Source organism: Geotrypetes seraphini, chromosome 1 (assembly GCF_902459505.1).
Source record: "Geotrypetes seraphini chromosome 1, aGeoSer1.1, whole genome shotgun sequence".
In the NCBI taxonomy this organism is placed as follows: domain Eukaryota; kingdom Metazoa; phylum Chordata; class Amphibia; order Gymnophiona; family Dermophiidae; genus Geotrypetes; species Geotrypetes seraphini.
In genome coordinates, this window is record NC_047084.1 from 204,460,534 (window position 1) to 204,480,637 (window position 20,104).

The 20,104-nt window shown below is 46.2% G+C and overlaps 1 protein-coding gene across 1 annotated transcript; it reads left to right on the forward strand.

Annotated features, from left to right (window-relative positions):
• The first annotated feature begins 1,956 nt into the window (after positions 1 to 1,956).
• On the forward strand, positions 1,957 to 19,534 carry FGF20 (fibroblast growth factor 20). The gene is made up of 3 exons (XM_033959644.1): positions 1,957 to 2,337; positions 10,147 to 10,250; positions 18,559 to 19,534. The coding sequence occupies exons 1-3, from the start codon at positions 2,058 to 2,060 to the stop codon at positions 18,802 to 18,804; spliced, it is 630 nt and encodes a 209-aa protein (XP_033815535.1). The 5' UTR covers positions 1,957 to 2,057; the 3' UTR covers positions 18,805 to 19,534.
• Positions 19,535 to 20,104: the final 570 nt, after the last annotated feature.

Below are 20,104 nucleotides of genomic sequence, written 5' to 3' on the forward strand. Positions count from 1 at the left end.
TCTTCGATTCCTACACTGTAACCCCGTTTTGTAAATCTTTTGTAAGCCGCCTTGAACCGCAAGGTAAAGGCGGAATAGAAATCCCTGATGTAATGTAATGTAATGTAATAATTGACATAATTCAATCACTAAATTCAAAAATAAAATAATTCCCCCCTACCTTTGTTGTCTCTCTCCCTCCATGCTTTGCCTTACCTTCTGGCCTGCTCCCGCTTGGCCATTTTATGCCGCCCCCGGTGTTATCTTCAGGCCGGCTCCCTCTTCCTCACTGATTCAATGCACAAAGCCATGGGTAGTGGCTCTTACGCGCATCCTGCGCCTGAAGAGCCACTACCCGTGGCTTTGTGCACTGAATCAGTGAGGAAAAGGGAGCTGGTTCAAAGATAACGCTGCATTGATCGCACTGTGGACCGGCGGTTGAAGAACACTGTTTTGGGCCTGATGCACGTGCTGGCCCTGTGGACCAGCAGGAAATTTCTGTGGATCGGCACTGGTCCACAGACTGGTGGTTGAAGAACACTGTACTAGTGCATTATTCTGAAAAGAGGCATGGCCATGGGAGGAGCATAAGCAAGTCACCAGTGTTTAAAGAATTTGCTACACTGTTACAGAATACACCTGATTTGCACCTACTTTAGGTTTGAGAATTTACATCATGTTTCAATTAATGCCTAAAATGCATGCATCCTGGTACTAGGTGCTATTCTGCAGAGTCCAACTTGGCTATATATTTAATTGTTGGTTTGAAAAAAGTGTCTAAGAAAGGAGTGACTGTCAATATAATTTATAAAATATGCACAGAACATAAGCATTGCCATACTAGGACAGACGTTAGCGGTTTTAGTGCACGCAGCTTTTTAGCAACTTGTAGTAGGGATTGAACTTGCTGGTTTAGTGACCCTCTTTTACCATGGCCCGGGGCGCTAAATGCTCTGATGCTTATAGGAATTATATGAGCATCAGAGCATTTAGTGCTCTGGGCTGCTGTAACCTTTACTGTGGCTCAGTAAAAAAAAAAAAAAAAGGGGGGATAAATAAATATGTATCTGTGCAGTTATGAAATTATTCCCCCTGTACAGAAAAATGGGACTCCAATTATAAACCTTCACGCTGCAACTGAATCAGAAAAAAGCCCACTTTGCTAGCAAATGAATAATACATAGATAAATAAATACAAAAATGATAATTTGCCTAGAATATTTTTGGAATTATTAGGTTACTTGCTAAGAATTCCCCCCCCCCCCCGGTTTGTTTCACTCCCCACCCCCTCATCTTTCATGTGCGCCTGGGCAGGACTAACCTCCAGGAACGCCCCTTCCTTTTCTCCCTCTCCTTTTCTCTTCTTGCACCTGTCCAGGAAGGCGCTAGCTCAGAACAAGTCCTGGCTCCAAAGCCTCCAACCTCTGTTTTCTGTGCCTGATCTGCCAGGCGCTGCTCTGGAGAGCTGAATACAGCATTTCCAAAAACATTGTGCCGACCTGCAACTCCAGGATCACATCAAACAACCCCCCCCCCCCCTAAAAAAGTGGTTGCTATCATTTCACCAAACAAGTTGCTACCTTGTGCGTATGGATGGCTATTATGAGTGCTACGACCCCCTATTCTTGAAGGCTGAACACTGAAGTGCAAAGAGCCTCCACTTTTTGCAGAATTAGAGGAAGAAAAGTTGTGATGAGAGGAGATCGGTTTAAAATTTCAAACAGCACCTCTCTGGCTTATATGAAAGGGCTGCATTAGCATATATCAAGAAGGTTTATATGCATAACCGTCTATATAACCAGGATTCTCATCTAATGAGTTTACTCTGCCACAAGCGAGAGGTTTCTGCAAGCAACTCTTACACTCCTTGGCATCTGCCCGGAAAGAAGAAGGTGGAAAAACAAAGATAGCAAAAAATAACTTTACAGGCCAAAGTCCACTTCAGAGTTATTAAGGAACAATCTGGGCTGAACTTTTTGGTTCTTGTTTCTTCTTGAGGGAGGGGGGGGGGGTTATCTGAATAACTTCGATTGCCTTCCTCCCTATTCTCGGTGGCTCTCAGCTCCGGGGGTCTGTGTATGGCTCCCTTAACGGAGACGGGCAGTTTTCTGGGCCCTCTCGATGGTCTGGGCCATGTGGGCGCTCATTTCCTCTTGCCATCTGCCGGGGAGAGCGCGCTGCTGGTGGCCGATGCGCTGGGTCCGGCCGAGCACCTGTCCCGCAGCCACGGTGCCTCCGATTTAGCCCACATGCAGGGGATTTTGCGGCGCAGACAGCTCTACTGCAGGACCGGCTTCCACCTGGAGATTCTGCCCGACGGCACCGTGCACGGCACCCGGCAGGACCACAGCCGATTTGGTAGGTAGGGCAGTCAAATCCGACTCCACCAACGGGAGGTGTGTGTGTGTGCGCGCGCGCGTGCCAAAACCGATGCCTAATTGTGCTATTGGAAAGCTAGAAAAGGCTCAGGTCTCGTTCGCTAAGCCGTAAGGAAGGCGCTCCTAGGCGTGGGGGAGAGAGTGTGGCGCAGCGGTTAAAGCTACAGCCTCGGCGCCCTGGGGTTGCGGGTTCGAATCCCGCGCTGCTCCTTGTCACTTAATCGCCCCAGGTACATTAGATGAATTTTAAGTCCGCCGGGACAGTCAGGGGAAACTGCTTAAGTACCTGAATAAATTCATGTAAACCGTTCTGAGCTCTCCCGGGAGAACGGTAGAGAAAATTAAATAAAATGGATTTATTCTGAAGTCGTCATAGTAATCATTAGATCAAACATGCTAACATAGAAACATAGAAATAGACGGCCCACGGCCCATCTAGTCTGCCCACCTTAATGTCCCTCCCCTACCTTTGCCCTGTGAATAGATCCCATTTGGCCTTAAAATCAGGCACGCTGCTGGCCTCAATCACCTGTAGTGGAAGACTATTTCAAAAGACTAACATGCAAATGGGATTTGACCATAATTTTCTTTTACACTTTTTTTGTAAAAACAAAAATGGGTTGTGTAAAATAGCACTTCCACTGATATGACTTTTTTTTCTCTAGTACTGTATATTGATAAGTCAGCAGCAACTGTTAAATGCCGTTTAAACTTATTTTCATATGCGTCTATTCATATGGATTCTCACTAACGTTTATCTGCTTCCTGAATCCATTTAAGTACACCAGGTTTGCTTAATAAGTTAATGAATCTGAAATCTGTACCAGGTTTGCTAATTGCAGTACAGCAGTTTGCTATCGGCTTTTCTCACTGATTTCCGGTTAGGTTTACTCCTAATTCAGCTTGTCTTGATTTACCAAAAATAAATGGCCACAAAACTGGAAAGCCTTTCTTGAAACACTGGAATGAGTAATGATATAGATAGTTAGTCATTTATTTCGACATATCTCACATCTTTTTTTTTAGTACAAGCTCGAGTTACATTAGGTATTTCTCTGTCCCCAGAGGGCTTACAATCTTAATTTTGTACCTGAAGCAAGGTTAAAGTAACTTGCCCAAGATCACAAAGAGCAGCAGTGGGATTTGAACCAGACTTCCCCTGTGCTCTAATCACTAAGCTAATCCCCCATTCTTAAAAGCTAGTAATACTATCAGTATTATCTGCTTTTGGTGACTACCATTTTTTTCTGCTCTAAGGTTGCATCCCTAAACAAAGGCTATTGCATTTTGTTCTATCCCTTTTTTCATAGCCAAAACAATCTACGGAAAATATTCCTAAATAATCATCCAGTGATTGAAGTACAGATGTTTTCAAAACAAGAGGTGTGTTGCAGTTTGCCTTTGAAAAATTACTTTCAGCAGCGCAGCATAGTGGCTGAGACTTCCTATGGTAATGTAAACATTTAAGAAAATCTCCAACACCCTCTCTTCTAGATAGAGATCAAACATAAGCAGCGTTTCTTTCAAATGCATTTTTTTTTTATATTCAACCCCTATCCTCTGCAGGCAGTTCTCTGATGTGGTCCTTCTGTGGGTTGACTCACCTGCTTATTATGATTTCAGATAAAGAGTGGCTTTGAAAATGATATCAGAAAGACAAAATACCTCCATGTCTTCCGATGACGTCAGGCAAAGTCTTTCCAAATCTGCTATGATTTACCTGCATTCAGAAGTTTGCAATGCTTGCTCTTTTTGTAGAAACTGCTCCTTTTCCATATAACTGTAAAAGAACTCTATCAAATCTGAACAAATTGTTCTGCATGACATTTTACTTCCTATAATGGAGAAGATGGGTTAGGACCTACAGTGTTTCCCCGAAAATAAGATCTAATACATTTTTTGGGCCCCAAATTAATATGACAGTGTCTTATTTTCGGGGTAGGTCTTATTTTTTTTCATGTACAATGATCCAAGTTTCCCGCTGGGGCATTCTGTGTGCAGAGTTACTGATGACATCATCAGTGATACAGCAGAGGAATGCCCCGGCGGGAGAAGGCTGCGAAGCAGCCTGTTTAGATTGCTGCCAACACTGCCATTTAGAAGAAGGTATGTCGGTCTCGCAGTTGGCGGGGTTCGGATGGAGGGAGAGATAGAAGGGTCAGCGGGGGTTTGGCTCTGCGGTGGGAAGCGCTGCTGCCGGCAAATCCAGCGCTTCAACTAGGGCTTATTTTGGGGGTATGGCTTATATTAAGACCTACCCCGAAAATCATGCTAGGGCTTATTTTCTGGGAAACACGGTAGGTTAAAAGAGAGAAGAGTCTATATTAAGCATTTGACAGCCTGTTTCCTGGTCTGTATTAAGACTGACCAGGAAACAGGCTGTCAATTGGGCTGTAGAATTTTAACCCATTGTCTCAGGTCTATAATAAGGCTTATATATGATTTTTTTTTCTGATCATTTTGCACTGATTCTTATTCTAGCTTTATTCAATAATGGATTCTACCATATATATACACCTTAGTAGAAACAGAGTGTCTGTATTTCATGTCAGATTTACGAGGGTGTATACAACAACCAAGATAAGTATTCACCACTTTATCAAAGACCTGCATGCAAATTAATTAGCTTATAAGCCAATTAATTGTAATTGATTTTAATGCGTGCCTTTATTGCTCTGCACTCTGTTGTGTGCCTAAATCCCCTAGTGCAGTGGTTCATTAACCTGTCCTGGGGACAGACAGCCAGTCACATTTTCAAGATATCCCTAATGAATATGCATGAGGCAGATTTGCATATATTAGAGGTGACAGGTATGTAGATCTGCCTCGTGCATATTCATTAGGGATATCTTGAAAACCCGACTGGCTGGGGGGGGGGGTCCCCTAGGACAAGTTCAAGAACCACTGTCCAGTGCACAACTCAAAAGGGGGCTTGGCATGGGCTTGGCAGGGGTGTTCCTAAAAATTGTATATAGGGTTATAAAATAGCCCTATTGCCATGCCAAAATGCCTAGTGTTGATACTGGCATTTATTACTACTAATTTATATAGTGCTACTGGACATATGCACTGTACAAATTATGTGCAGATACTTTCTCTATCCCTAGTGATCTCACAATCTCTTTTTGTACCTGGGGCAATCGAGGGTTAACTGACTTGTCCAGGGTCACAAGGAGCTATTGTGGCACTCAGTTATAAAATTGTCCTCGTAGGGTTCCGTAACTGGTGCCATGGTTCTGCACTGGGTAGTGCTGCATCCGAGCCTGCCTGAGCAACCATCTAGCCATCCTGCCATGGCCTCCTCTGGGTGAAGAAAGTCACAAGAAAATAGCTGAAGCATTGGTCAAGCAAACCCAAACGCTGTACCACCTGGACAGCTGCAAAGACCGAGAAATACTGGTTGTTCTTGTCTATGGGTACACACTGAGCCTGGAGATGCCAGCTGTAAAAAATGGGAGGCTAGTAAGTTCTTGTCAGTCGATGCTTGTAGTACAGGGAGCGATATTATGGAATGCTCTTCCAGTTGATGTACGAAATGTTAACAGCCTGCTTCAGTTTAGAAAGGGGGTGAAAACTTTTATTCCAGAGACATTTTGTCCGACTAAACCCCTTCTCTACAAAGCTGCGCTAGTGTTTTTAACGTCACGGTAACAGCTACGATGCTCATTTGAGTGTCAGAGCTGTTACTGTGGCGGCCGACACTGAAAACACTAATGCGGCTTTGTAAAGGAGGGGATAAGTTTTTAATTTTGCAGCATTTGATTTATGGATGGCTATGTCGGGTAGAGAGGGTTATGAGGTGTGAGTGAACAGTATGTTTTGTGTATTTATTTATATATTATGTATATTTTTACAGTGTGACTCGCTCAGAATAGTAGGATATAGCGAGTAATACATTTTAAAATAAATAAATACGGATAGATACATTGTTTTGGCATTCTGTGTCTTTTTCTACAAGGTTTCAGCTGGCCGTAAATACTGTCACCGAACTTTCAGTGTGAGAATGGTCTCTACGGCCCAGATTCTTGAAATACCGTCGTCGTTGGCTTCCGCCTTGAAAAAGCGGCCACGACATGAAAATGGTGCCATCATGTCAGTCACATGATGGCACCATTTAAAGAATTGCGCCTCCGGTAAAGCTAGGTGCCGGAAATGTATGCCAGGGTTATCGAGGCCTACATTTCCAGTGTCTACCTTTTGATGTGAATCACGCCTCCAGAGGCACCTACCGGCACCTAATGCCACTTCCAGCATTAGCTACGCCTACAGTGGTAGGCACCTCCAGAGGCATGATTCTGGTGCTTTTATATTACGGCATCTCCTTCTTTACTTAGGCGCCGGTAGGTCTGCCTACTGGCACCTAAGTTAAGGTGTCATTTATAGAATATGGCTCTAAGCGCCGGTTCTATAAACCAGTGGTTCCCAACCCTGTCCTGGAGGACCACCAGGCCAATCGGGTTTTCAGGCTAGCCCTAATGAATATGCATGGAGCAGATTTGCATGCCTGTCACGTCCATTATATGCAAATCTCTCTCGTGCATATTTATAAGGGCTAGCCTGAAAACCCGACTGGCCTGGTGGTCCTCCAGGACAGGGTTGGGAACCACTGCTATAAACGGTTCTCAGTCTGGAGTACTGTTTATACCAGACATGGGCAACTTCGGTCCTCGAGGGCCAGAATCCAGTCGGGTTTTCAGGATTTCCCCAATGAATATGCATGAGATCTCTTTGCATGCACTGCTTTCAATGCATATTCATTGGGGAAATCCTGAAAACCCGATTGGATTCCGGCCCTCAAGGACCAGAGTTGCCCATGTCTGGAAATAGCACTCCAAGATTATTTTTGCTGGCACTGAGATTTCAGCATTCACACTATTATAACCCCTAGAATATTATTTTTTCAACAATTGTTTTTTAAAAGTACTTTTTTATAATCTAAACATTCTCAAAATGTCCATCTATATACTGGTTGACTCAACATTTAATTGAAAAATTTAATTGTAGTGCTTGGAAAAAGGCCATTGTAAGCAGCCTGTACCAAAAATCTAAAGTGATATTTGAGGCACCCTTTTCAGTCTTCGCACTGGTGTTCTGGTATTGTAATGCTGAAAAAGCACCTATCTTATCATGATGTGGTGGTAATTCTCCAATGTGGACGTCCCAAGTCTTCACAAATCCAATTTCATAGTCCAATTCACAGGTCTTTTATAGATAGCAAAAAAATCAGCGTTCAACAATTTCTAGTCTCCAGCGATGAAGTAAGGGAAGCCTGCTTTGTGTTCAAAATTACTCTCTAAACATAATCTCCTTCATGTATAAACAAAACTACTGTGTCCTTATAGTTTTCTTTCTTAAAAAAATTATATTCTGCATATCCTGTGTGGATTACAAATTATTCAGGTACTCAAGCATTTTCCCCTAACTGTCCTGGCAGACTCCCACTCTATCTAATGAATCTGGTTCACAGGGAGCAGTGTGGGATTTGAACCCACAATCTCAGGGTGCTAAGGCTGTAGATTTAACTACTGCACCATACATTCCCAACAAAAATCCAAGTTTCGTCTACAAAAAGGCTTCTTCAGGGGAAATTTCAGTGTTGTTTATAGAATGCCCTCCATACTATGCTGATACACTGAGGATTTAAGCTGTTACTCAGTTGTGTAGTGTGCAGAAACGATGTGCTTTGCATATACTAGAAACAGCACATCTACTCAGACAAAAAAGGTAACTGTTTCATATATACTGTAAAAATATTAAGGGCCTCTTTTATTAAACAAATTAGTGCAGGCCAGTATGGCAAATGCATAGAAATCCATAGGGATTTAAAGGACTTCAGTGCATTTGCTGCAGGGCACTTGTTACTGCAGCTTGGTAAAAGAAGGCCTAAGTGCATACATTTTGTTTATTTATTTAAAACATTTCTTATTCATCTTTCAGTGGAAGGGATTTGATATACTGCCTTTCTGTGGTAGAGTCAAAGTGGTTTACATATATAGTGGAACCTTGGTTTACGAGCATAATTCGTTCCAGAAGCATGCTCGTAAACCAAATTACTCGTATATCAAAGTGAGTTTCCCCATAGGAATTAAGGGAAACTTGCTTGATTCGTTCCCACCCCCTGAGGCCACTGGCACTGCTCCACCTCCCCTCCCCCCCCCCCGTGAACCGGCATCCTCCACCAGCCCTTGCTCTCTCCGAGCGAGAACCAGAAGGCCTTGAGCATGCGCAGATGCTCAAGCCCAGTCAACAGGAAGGATCTTCATGCACCGGCACGTCCTGGGGCTGCGTGCCAGTGCCAGATAGGGTAAGGCTTCTGTTTGGGCTTGCGGGGGATGCCGGTTCGCGAGTGGGGGGGGGAGCAATGCCAGTTCTCAGGGGGGGTATTTGCGGGTGGGTACAGGGTAGTGATGCTCGCAAATCGAGTCAACGCTCTGTTTGCAAGTCACGATTTGCGAGAATGTTTTGCTCATCTTGCAAAACACTCGCAAACCGTGTTACTCGCAAACCGAGGTTTGACTGTATTATCATAAGAGCATAAATTAAGTTTGGAGTGAAGAATGTCGATTATGCATGTTAGGATTGGTGTAGAATTATGGAATGCCCTGCCTGGTATTTTGCGATTCTGTATTGGGAGGATAAATTTTAAGAAAATGCTGAAAACACAATTATTTGCCAATGCCTTTCTATGCTAATGCTTATCCCATCTGAAAATATCATCTTCAGATTTCCCTGACACAGATATATGATTTAAAGCCTGTTTATATCTCTGAATTGTTGGAATAAGACTTGCTTAGCATGCAAATGTGAATTGTTTTTTGTCATTTACTTTGGAATTGATCATTTGATCTGATGCCTTTTTGTTTTCTTAATTAATGAAATTTGTATTGACTCAATATACTGACATTTTATGTTGGGGAGATGCTTATGATGTTGTCCAGTCATGTCTATGCTATATGTGGAAATCGTAGGGAAATAAGATTTTATATATGTGATATGTAAACCGCATAGTTGTATGTGGTATACAAATTTTTAAATAAATAATAACCTTACTTGGTCACACCAATGTCCATCAAGCCCAATAGCCCGTTCTCATGGTGACCAATCCAGGTCACTAGTACCTGGCCAAAACCCAAGGACTAGCAATATTCCATGCTTCCAATACAGGGCAAGCAGTGGCTTCCCACATGTCTCTCTCAATAACAGACTATGGACTTTTCCTCCAGGAACTTGTCCAAACCTTTCTTAAAACCAGCTACGCTATCCACTCTTACCACATCCTCTGGCAACGCATTACAGAGCTTAACAGTTCTCTGAGTGAAAAAAAATTCCTCCTATTGGTTTTAAAAGTATTTCCCTGTAACTTCGAGTGTCTCCTAGTCTTTGTAATTTTTGACAGAGTGAAAAATCGATCCACTTGTACCCGTTCTACTCCACTCTGGTACTTTTTTGTACATGGGGCATTGGAGGGTTAAGTGACTTGCACAGGGTCACAAGTAGCTGCAGTGAGACTTGAACCCATGATCTGTTAATATGCGGAGTGCTAGCTATGGCCTTATAAATATTGAACTGTATTTCTGTTTAATTCATTAATTATAATTATGTAATATTAAAACAATGGGGGAAGAAATAAAGGGGGGAGAGAAGAGGGTAAGGGGGGTTGGAAATTGAGGGAATGTATTGAGAGATGTAATAGATAATTTAAAAGTTGGACTTAGAAGTCTTATCGAAAATGCCCCACCACGCCTTTGAAAAACTTGTCAGCATTTTTCTTTTTTTGTTGTCCATACAGGAATCCTTGAATTCATCAGTGTGGCAGTAGGATTGGTCAGCATTAAAGGAGTAGACAGTGGCTTGTACCTTGGGATGAATGACAAAGGGGAACTCTATGGCTCTGTAAGTTGTTTTCAACATTACTTTAAATATAGTTAAGTTCTCCAGACTTTGCTAACTGATTCATTCTTTCATAAGATAAAATAGCGTGGCTTTGTAAAGGAGGGGGTAAATGCTAAATGCACTTTATTATGATGAATATGGCAAGAATTATCTTAACGTTGTAAGAGGAAAGTAGATCAGGGTAAAAAAAAAATCATTAAAATAGAGCAGGGGTGCCCAATAGGTCAATCACAATCGACTGGTAGATCGCCAAGGCAAAGTGAGTCGATCGCGGAGCCCATCCCGGACTTCATGATAGACTCACTTTGCCTTGGTGATCTACCGGGTCGATCAGCCTTCCTCTCCCCAATGTCAATTCTGCCGTCGGAGAGGAAGTTCCGGGCCAGCCAGTCACTGCCTGGCTGGGCCGGAACTTCCTCTCCGACAGCAGAATTGACGTCAGGGGAGAGGAAGGCTGGTCGGCCCGATGCAGGGAGAGCTTGGGGAGGCGGCGGCTTTGGGGCCTGTTACCTGATGGCGACGGCGGCTGTGGGGCCTGTTACCCAATGGTGGAAGCGGCTTGGGGGCCTGTTCCCCGATGGCGGCGGCAGTAGCTTGGGGGAGGGCAGGGAGAAAGAAAGGGGCAGGCAGGGAGACAGAAGGAAAGAAGGGAAACAAAGAAAGAAAGGGGGCATGAAGAGAGAAAAAAAGAAAGGGAGGCAGGGAGAAAGAAAGGGCAGGGAGAGAGTAAGAAAAAGTTGGGGGAGGGAATGAGGTCTGGAGGAGAGGAAGCATACAGGCTGAAAGAAGGGAAGAAAGATTGGATGCACAGTCAGAAGAAGAAAGTGCAACCACAGAGACTCATGAAATCACCAGACAACAAAGATAGGAAAAATGATTTTATTTTAAATTTAGTGATGAAAATGTGTCCGTTTTGAGAATTTATATCTGCTGTCTATATTTTGCACTATGGTCCCCTTTTACTAAACTGCAATAGTGTTTTTTTTAGCGCAGGGAACCTATGAGTGTTGAGAGCAGCGCTGGGCATTCAGGGTAGCTCCCTGCGCTAAAAACTGCTATCATGGTTTAGTAAAAAAGGAGGGGGTTATATTTGTCTATTTTTGTATGGTTGTTACTGAGGTGACAGTGCATAGAGTCATCTGTCTTGACCTCTTTGAAAAAAACCCGGAATATAAATGATAATTAACATTTTCTCTGCACACAGTGTGCTTTGTGTTTTAAAATTTTTTTATTGTTGTTAGATCATTTTGTCTTGGTCATTTTAAAAGTAGCTCGCAAGTCCAAAAAGTGTGGGCACCCCTGAAATAGAGAATGGCAATGGTTAAGCCCTGAGCATTGCCAACTAATAAATGTCTTCAGTGGTTGCTTTTAAAGTTTCCAAACCCAAAAGAAAAATAATGTGTAAAAACAGTATAAGAAGGTTTGGATTGGTGAAACAGAAAAGCACAGTTACTTACCGTAACAGGTGTTATCCAGGGACAGCAGGCATATATTCTCACATGTGGGTGACGTCATCTACGGAGCCCCGGCGCGGACAGCTTTTCAAGCAAACTTGCTAGAAGTTTCAAGTTTGCACACTGCACCACGCATGTGCTAGCCTTCTCTCCCACTAGAGGGCGCATCCCCACCTCGTGGTCCTCAGTTCCATATCAAGCAAAGAAGCCATCCCCGGGGAGGTGGGCGGGTTGTGAGAATATATGCCTGCTGTCCCTGGATAACACCTGTTACGGTAAGTAACTGTGCTTTATCCCAGGACAAGCAGGCATGATATTCTCACATGTGGGTGACCTCCAAGCCAACCAAAAAGGGCAGGTGGGAGGATGGCGAATCATGAAAACAGGTTACGTAACACAGACTGGCCAAACCGGCCATCGCTTCTGGACAAAGAGTCCAGACAGTAATGGGAGGTGAACGTATGAACCGAAGACCAAGTGGCAGCTTTACAGATGTCCTCCATAGGCGTGGATCGGAGGAAAGCAACCGAAGCCGCCATCGCCCGGACCTTATGTCCCGTGACTCGACCCGAGAGCGGGAGACCAGCCTGAGCGTAGCAAAAAGAAATACAAGCAGCCAACCAGTTGGACAAGGTGCGCTTGGAAACAGGGTGGCCTAAACGATTAGGATCGAAAGACAAGAACAATTGAGGAACCTTCCGATGAGACTTAGTACGTTGGAGATAAAAAGCCAACGCCCTCTTACAGTCAAGCGTGTGAAGCGCCACCTCACCAGGATGAGAGTGAGGCTTCGGGAAAAAAACCGGAAGAACAATGGACTGATTGAGGTGGAAATCAGACACAACCTTAGGCAAAAATTTAGGATGGGTGCGAAGAACCACCTTATCATGATGAAACACAGTGAAAGGAGGATCCGCAACCAAAGCTTGCAGCTCACTAATCCGACGAGCGGACGTGAGTGCAATCAAAAAGACCACTTTCCAAGTGATAAACTTAAGAAGAGATCTGTCGATCGGCTCAAAAGGCGGCTTCATCAGTTGAGCCAAGACCACATTAAGATCCCACACTACAGGAGGCGGTTTCAGAGGAGGATGAACATTCACAAGGCCTCTCATGAAACGAGACACGAGCGGATGCAAAGAGAGGGAACGACCATCGAGATGCCGATGGAAAGCTGCAATGGCACTAAGATGCACTCGAATGGAAGACGTCTTCAGACCAGAATTTGACAAATGCAACAGATAATCCAGCACCGAAGACACGGGAACCGAACTCGGGTCCAGGCGGTTCGAGAAGCACCAGGATGAAAATCTGGTCCACTTCTGGGAATAACAAAGCCTAGTCGAGAGTTTGCGGGAGGCCTCCAAAATTTCTCGTACTGACTGAGAAACAGGAACCGAATTCAAGGGGAAAGAAACCAAGCCGTCAGATATAAAGACTGAAGATTGGGATGTAACAGCGAACCCCGACTCTGAGACAGCAGAGAGGGAAAGACCGGCAGAAGTAGAGGATCCCTGACACTGAGTTGAAGTAGCAGGGAAAACCAGTGCTGCCTGGGCCAACGAGGCGCAATAAGAATCATAGTGGCTCCGGTCAATTTGAGATGCACTAACGTCCTCAAGATCAGAGGAAAAGGAGGGAACGCATAAAGGAACCTTCCTTCCCAGTCGAGAAGAAATGCATCGGCCTCGAGACGGTCCCGGGAGTACATCCGAGAACAGTAGAGAGGCAGTTTGTGAGTCTCGGGGGAGGCAAACAGATCCACCTGAGGAGTCCCCCAGCGGTCGAAGACCTCGCGTAGAACCCGGGAGTTCAGTGACCACTCGTGCGGCTGGAGAAGACGACTGAGTTTGTCTGCCAGACAATTCATTTCTCCCTGGATGTAAACCGCACGCAAGAAAATGTTCTGAGAGACTGCCCATGACCAAAGGCGCAGGGCTTCCTGGCACAGAGGCCAAGAGCCCGTCCCCCCTTGCTTGTTGACATAATACATGGCCACCTGGTTGTCTGTCCTGACGAGTACCACCTGATCGCGCAGGAGATGACCGAAGGCTCGAGCAGCCAGAAAAATGGCACGAAGCTCCAGCACATTGATGTGACACCGACGGTCCGCAGCCGACCATAGGCCCTGCGTTCGAAGACCGTCTAGATGAGCCCCCCACGCATACTCCGAAGAGTCCGTCGTCAGGACCTTGCGATGCTGAGGAACGCGAAAGAGCAAACCCCCTGAAAGATTGGAAGAGTTGGTCCACCAACGGAGCGAGCGTCTCAAAGAGGGAGTCACTACTAGTCGACGAGACACAGGATCGCGATCCTGACGCCACTGCGAGGCCAACGTCCACTGAGGAATCCTCAGATGCAAACGGGCGAACGGCGTCACTTGGACCGTAGATGCCATGTGACCCAAAAGCACCATCATGCGTTGAGCCGACACCACCTGCAGCTGCGAAACCTGACGGCCCAAACGAAGCAGTGCCTCCAGCCGAGGAGAAGGAAGGAATGCTCGGAGGAGAACAGTGTCCAGCACGGCTCCTATAAACTGGAGGGATTGAGTCGGGTGCAAGTGTGACTTTGGAAAGTTCACCTCGAACCCTAGACCCTGAAGAAGCGAGATAGTCTGTTGGGTCGCTGAAATAACTCCTTCTCTGGTCGGGGCCTTGATCAGCCAATCGTCCAGATATGGAAAGACCTGCAACCCCCGGGAGCGCAGGGCAGTCGCGACCACCACCATACACTTCGTGAACACCCGGGGGGACGAAGCCAGACCGAAAGGAAGGACCCTGTACTGAAGGTGCAACTCCCCGACTTGAAATCTTAAAAACTTGCGAAAGTCGGGATGCACCGGAACATGGGTATACGCTTCCTTCAAATCCAGGGAGCACATCCAATCCCCCTCGTCCAACAGAGGATACAGAATCGGGAGCGATAACATACGGAACTTCTCCCTGACCAGGAACTTGTTGAGCTTCCGGAGGTCCAAAATGGGGCGCAAGTCCCCGGTCTTCTTTGGGACCAAAAAGTAACGGGAGTAAAACCCCCGGCCCTTCTGATCGCGAGGTACCAATTCGACTGCCCGGAGGCTCAACAAGGCCCTGGCTTCCTCTCGGAGAAGGGCCAACTGGCTCCGATTAGGTGGGCAAGCCCCGGAAGGCATGTCTGGAGGCTGCCTGGAGAAGTTGAGCGAATAGCCCTCTGAGACGGTCCGGAGCACCCATGCGTCTGACGTAATTTCTGACCAAGCCCCGGCAAAGGCCGTAAGCCGACCCCCGATCGGGAGGGGGTTGGGCGAGATCGCGGCGGAGGCCAGCCCCCAGCCGCCCATCCCGTCAAAAGGACGGCGCTGGCTTGGATGCCCCCTGCGTGGCGGGCTTGGGAGGACCCCCCCCTACCCTGTTGGGGTGGGCGTCGGGGTGGAGGTCTCGAAAAGGCAGGTGTCGATTTCTGAGGATACCGCCTAGGGGGCTGTCTAAATGTCCTATGAGGCGTTGGCTTCGGCTTCGGGCGCACCAGTGACTCTAGAGAACGCTCTTGGTCAGAAAGCCTCTTGGTCGCAGCTTCTAAGGAGTCGTCGAATAACTCCGACCCGACGCAGGGAAGATTAGCCAATCGCTCCTGCAGGTTGGGGTCCATCTCGAGGGTACGCAGCCACGCCAGCCGGCGCATCGCTACTGCACATGCCGATACCCTCGAGGCCAACTCAAATGCGTCGTAGACCGCATGAAACAGATACAGACGCAGTTGGGACAGGTTTGACATAAATGTGGCAAACCTGTCCCTGTGCGAATCCGGGATAACACCCTGGAATTCCGGCAGGTCCTTCACCATTGTTCTGAGGTAGGAAGAATAGGAGAAGGCATAATTGAGGACCCTCGTCGCCATCTGAGAATTAGCGTACAGTCGGCGGCCAAATTTATCGAGGGTCCGACTCTCTCTCCCAGGGGGGACCGCAGTGGAGACCCTAGAAGGCTGCGATCGTTTGAGAGTCGACTCCACCAGGAGCGACTGATGGGATAGCTGCCCCTTGTCAACCTTTAGGGGGAATCGTCCGGTATTTAGATTCCATCTTGGTGGGCACTACCGCGACTGTAAGAGGGGTCTCGAGGTTCCGAAGTAAGGTCTGAAGGAGGACCTTGTTTAACGGGAGGCGGGGGGATTCCCTCGGGGGGGCAGGAAGATCCTGCTCCTCCAAAAATTCTTTAGTATAGTGGGACCCCGCCAACAGGACCACCCCCAGGGCCTTCGCCATGTCATGGACAAACTTTGAAAAAGAAGCCGTCCGTGCGGGTGGAGAGGGTGTCCGAGACTTCTCAGCAGAGCCGAAGGGAGAGGCTTGGCGAGAATACCTCAATTCCATACCGGAACCCGATCCCCACGAGGCACGGTCCCGTGACCTCGAAGGGGTCGGGGACCGATCCCGCCTGAAAGACCCCCTGGGGGAACCCCCCGGGGTACGGGGTACGGAGGCCCTTCCCTTCCGCCCCGGCGAGGAGGCACGGGAACTCTCCCGAATCGGGGACCGCAAAAGAACTGGGTTGTCTAGTCGGAGTTCTTCGACTCGTAAAGCCTCGCCCTCGGGTGGCGTTGAGCGACCACGTCTACGAGGCGAGGCCCGAGATCGTTTGGCCTTTTTCAGGCGGTGTTTCGCCCGAGGCTTGCACGAGGGCGAGGAGCCCCGGGAAGACTTTGAAGACGAGGTCGAGGAAATCCGGCGCACCCGGCGCTGCTTGTCCTGGGACCGAACACTACCCTCAGGCTGTCTCATCGAGGTCGGGACCGAGGGGAGAGTCGAGGTCGAGGCCGAGGGTGCTTCGGCCGTGGAAGCCCCGGTGCCCGAGGCCGAGGTCGCCAACTGCGGGGCCGCCGAGACCGAAGCAGTCGAGGCCGAAGCCTGCTGCAGGGACTCAATGGCCCCGGACAGCTCCGAGGAAATTAACGCTCGGAGCAAGTCCTGGAATGCCGGGATCGTCAGACCCGGCGGCAACACCTGGCGATGCTCCTCAGAGGGCGACCTCGGTCTCGAGTATTCCCTCGGGGCTATCGCCTTGGACACCTTGGGCTGGGCAGAGGTCGACGTCCCCGCCGACGAAGAGCCCGAGGATGGCTTCTTAGATCCAGGAGCTGAGGAGAGAAGTGGAGACTTACCCGAGGCCTTGCTGGACGAGGCAACCTGCTTCGAGGGCACCGAGGGTCGAGGCGAGGCAGGCGGTCCCGATGCCGAGGTCGAGGTTGAGGCCGGGGCCGAAGCCGAGGCCGAACTCGAGGCCTTCCCCGTCAGGACTTCGACGGAAAAAAGTTCCGCCATGCGGGCTTTTCGGCGTGTGAGAGCCCTTTTTTGAAAGGTTACACACTTCGGACAGGAGTCTGTCGGGTGTTGGGGCCCCAAGCACCTCAGGCAGCACCTGTGGGGGTCAGTGATCGACAAGAGCCGGTCACACTTACCGCACTTTTTGAAACCCGTTACGGGCCGGGACATAGGCCCAAAAACAGGCCGGGAACGAACGAGGTTCCCCGGCCGTGGCTACCGGGAGCCCCCGGAGCGACGAAAATGAAAAAGGTTTTTTTTTTTTGTTTTTTTTTTTTTGAAAATCAAAGAAAACAAGAACCAAAGAGTACAAAAACGCAGCGACCGCGTCGAAAAAACGTCCACAGCCGCGGCGACAGAAGGCTAACACTAGCACAATTTATCCACAGGGCTTCTGGCTCCGCGGATGAAATTGAACTGAGGACCACGAGGTGGGGATGCGCCCTCTAGTGGGAGAGAAGGCTAGCACATGCGTGGTGCAGTGTGCAAACTTGAAACTTCTAGCAAGTTTGCTTGAAAAGCTGTCCGCGCCGGGGCTCCGTAGATGACGTCACCCACATGTGAGAATATCATGCCTGCTTGTCCTGGGATAATAACTGATTTGATTTACATGTTGCTGTGCTGTTATTCTCATTTATGCCCAGATGGTGGCACACTGACTGCTGTCAGCATTTTTAGTGAATTGCAGAATCCTTTGGATAGTTTTCTATACTGCAGTTCAGCACTGGGCTGGCTAGGTGGTTAAGCCCATTAGATAGTTCAAACAAAACAACATAAGGACCCCAATTCTCCTTCAAAACAAACATCAAAAGGGCTTGAAGGGAACCAGAGTTCAATATGTTATTGCAGGTTATTTATTTATTCAATTTTCTATACTGTTCTCCCAGGTTAGCTCAGAATGGTTTACATGAATTTATTTAGGCACTCAAGCATTTTCCCCTGTCTGTCCTGGTGGGCTAACAATCTATTTAATGTACCTGGGGTAATGGGGGGGATTAAGTGACTTGCCCAGGGTCACAAAGAGCAGTGTGGGCTTGAACCCACAACCTGAGGGTGCTGAGGCTGTAGCTTTAACCACTGTGCCACACTCTCCCCTACTGTTCGTTCCCTTGCATTGCATATATTGCTTTTGAAATACAAAATTATGAACATTTTACAATCTCTCTCACATGTGTCTAAGATGTCTTACCTTTGAGGTTTAATATATTTTTCTTTTTACCATCTACCCCACCTATTGTGTCCCTCCCTCCATATATAAGCCTAGCTTTCTTTTTATTAATTTAAAATTATGCTCATTATAACTTCTCCATCTTTATATTTTAGTTTGCACAAACTTTTTTTGTAAATCACTTCAGCAATTATATTTATTTGCAGTATATTAAATAAATGTGCACTGTGAACTATGAACTGCATTTCAAATTCATGCAAGGAAAAGTGAAAAGAGTTCTGTACCATGTGATTTCAATGGAACATCCTGTCACTGAAAAATGAAATGGGTAAGATTTTTGTAGATCACTAACCTTGTTTCTATCACCTTTCCTCTTTGTTTTAGGAAAAGCTAACGTCTGAATGCATCTTCAGAGAACAGTTTGAAGAGAACTGGTACAACACTTATTCCTCTAACCTGTACAAGCATGGGGATTCTGGACGACGGTACTTTGTGGCACTTAACAAAGATGGGACTCCCAGAGATGGGACACGATCTAAAAGGCATCAGAAGTTTACACATTTCCTGCCCAGGCCAGTGGATCCTGAAAGAGTACCAGAGCTCTACAAAGATGTCTCAGGATACAGTTGAAATACCTTGTGTTTTGTAAGAGGACAAAACCAAAGCTATTCATCCTTAAGAAGGTTCCATGGGAACACAAGGATGGAGAACCTCAGAGTACAGAAGAGATAACAAGCCCTTGAGAGTCTGGGCTTGAATAAGTCTGTTGTAACAATGAAGGCTTTCATTTTGTTTGGTTTTTTGAAAAGTTGTGTGCTAATGATAAGAGTCCAACACCTGAGAGCAGACTGAGGTTTTTAAAGCTGACTGACCACTATTTGTCAGTAGCTGGTGGGAAGTTGAAACTGGAATTAGCTGTCTATGCTGCTTGGTTTCTAATTCCTGTGGGTTTCTAATAATCCATATATGAACATCAAAGAAACAAACTACCTGAACTATTTAGAAGGTGAATTATAAACCTGAAGGTGGTTGGAGGAAGTGATAAATATGTTGTTAAAGATTAGATATGGAAGTTTCTGAAGAAAAACAGTACGTGAAGTTTATGATTGTAATAACACGTTACCTGTCAGAAGTAGGATGTAAAAGTTAATACATCTTGAAAATGGAACTGAATTTAGTTTTCAGAGTAGATCTGTATACATTTTTTTGGATGCATATATTTATTTGCAATATTTTTCAATATTTATTTATTAAAAAAATTTATTTTTTCTACTAAGATGACTTGAATGTCTCCCAACTTACCTTTGCAGATAAATTCTTTACTGTGTCAATGTTCACTTAGGGGTCTTTTTTTTTTTAATTAAGTTTTCATTGAAACAGACATGAAGATTGCAACACAAACTCCAGCATTGGAAATATAGAACTCATTTGTACCTCTGACTTTTGGTACACTGCTTAACACAACATAGTCTGACTAACAAACTAACCCCCCTCTTCCCCTCCTCCAGCCTCAAATGATTTATGAATAGGGTGAAAGTGAGCACAATCATAATCCTATAGTCTCTTAAATTATCCTAAGTGTTCACACCATTGAATGTTGGGATTCTAGGTTTTCATAAGAGCACTTACTCTATTATAGTGCAAGGCTGTAAGTTTGGACATTTGATATACATAATCTACCTTGGCCCGTACTTGCTGCCTTGTGGGAGCCTCAGGTTGCTTCCATGCTGCTGCTAATGCCATGCGGGCTGCTGTAATAATACAGTCATGTGAAAAAATTAGGACACCCCATGAAATATTTAGTTTTTTTCTTAAGAAATGTTCACATATCAATGTCAAATCTTTTTTTAATTTATCTCTGGAAAAGAAAGTGATGTAATTGCAGGCAAACAACAAAAATGTTCCTTGATTTACTCATGAAACAAATTGC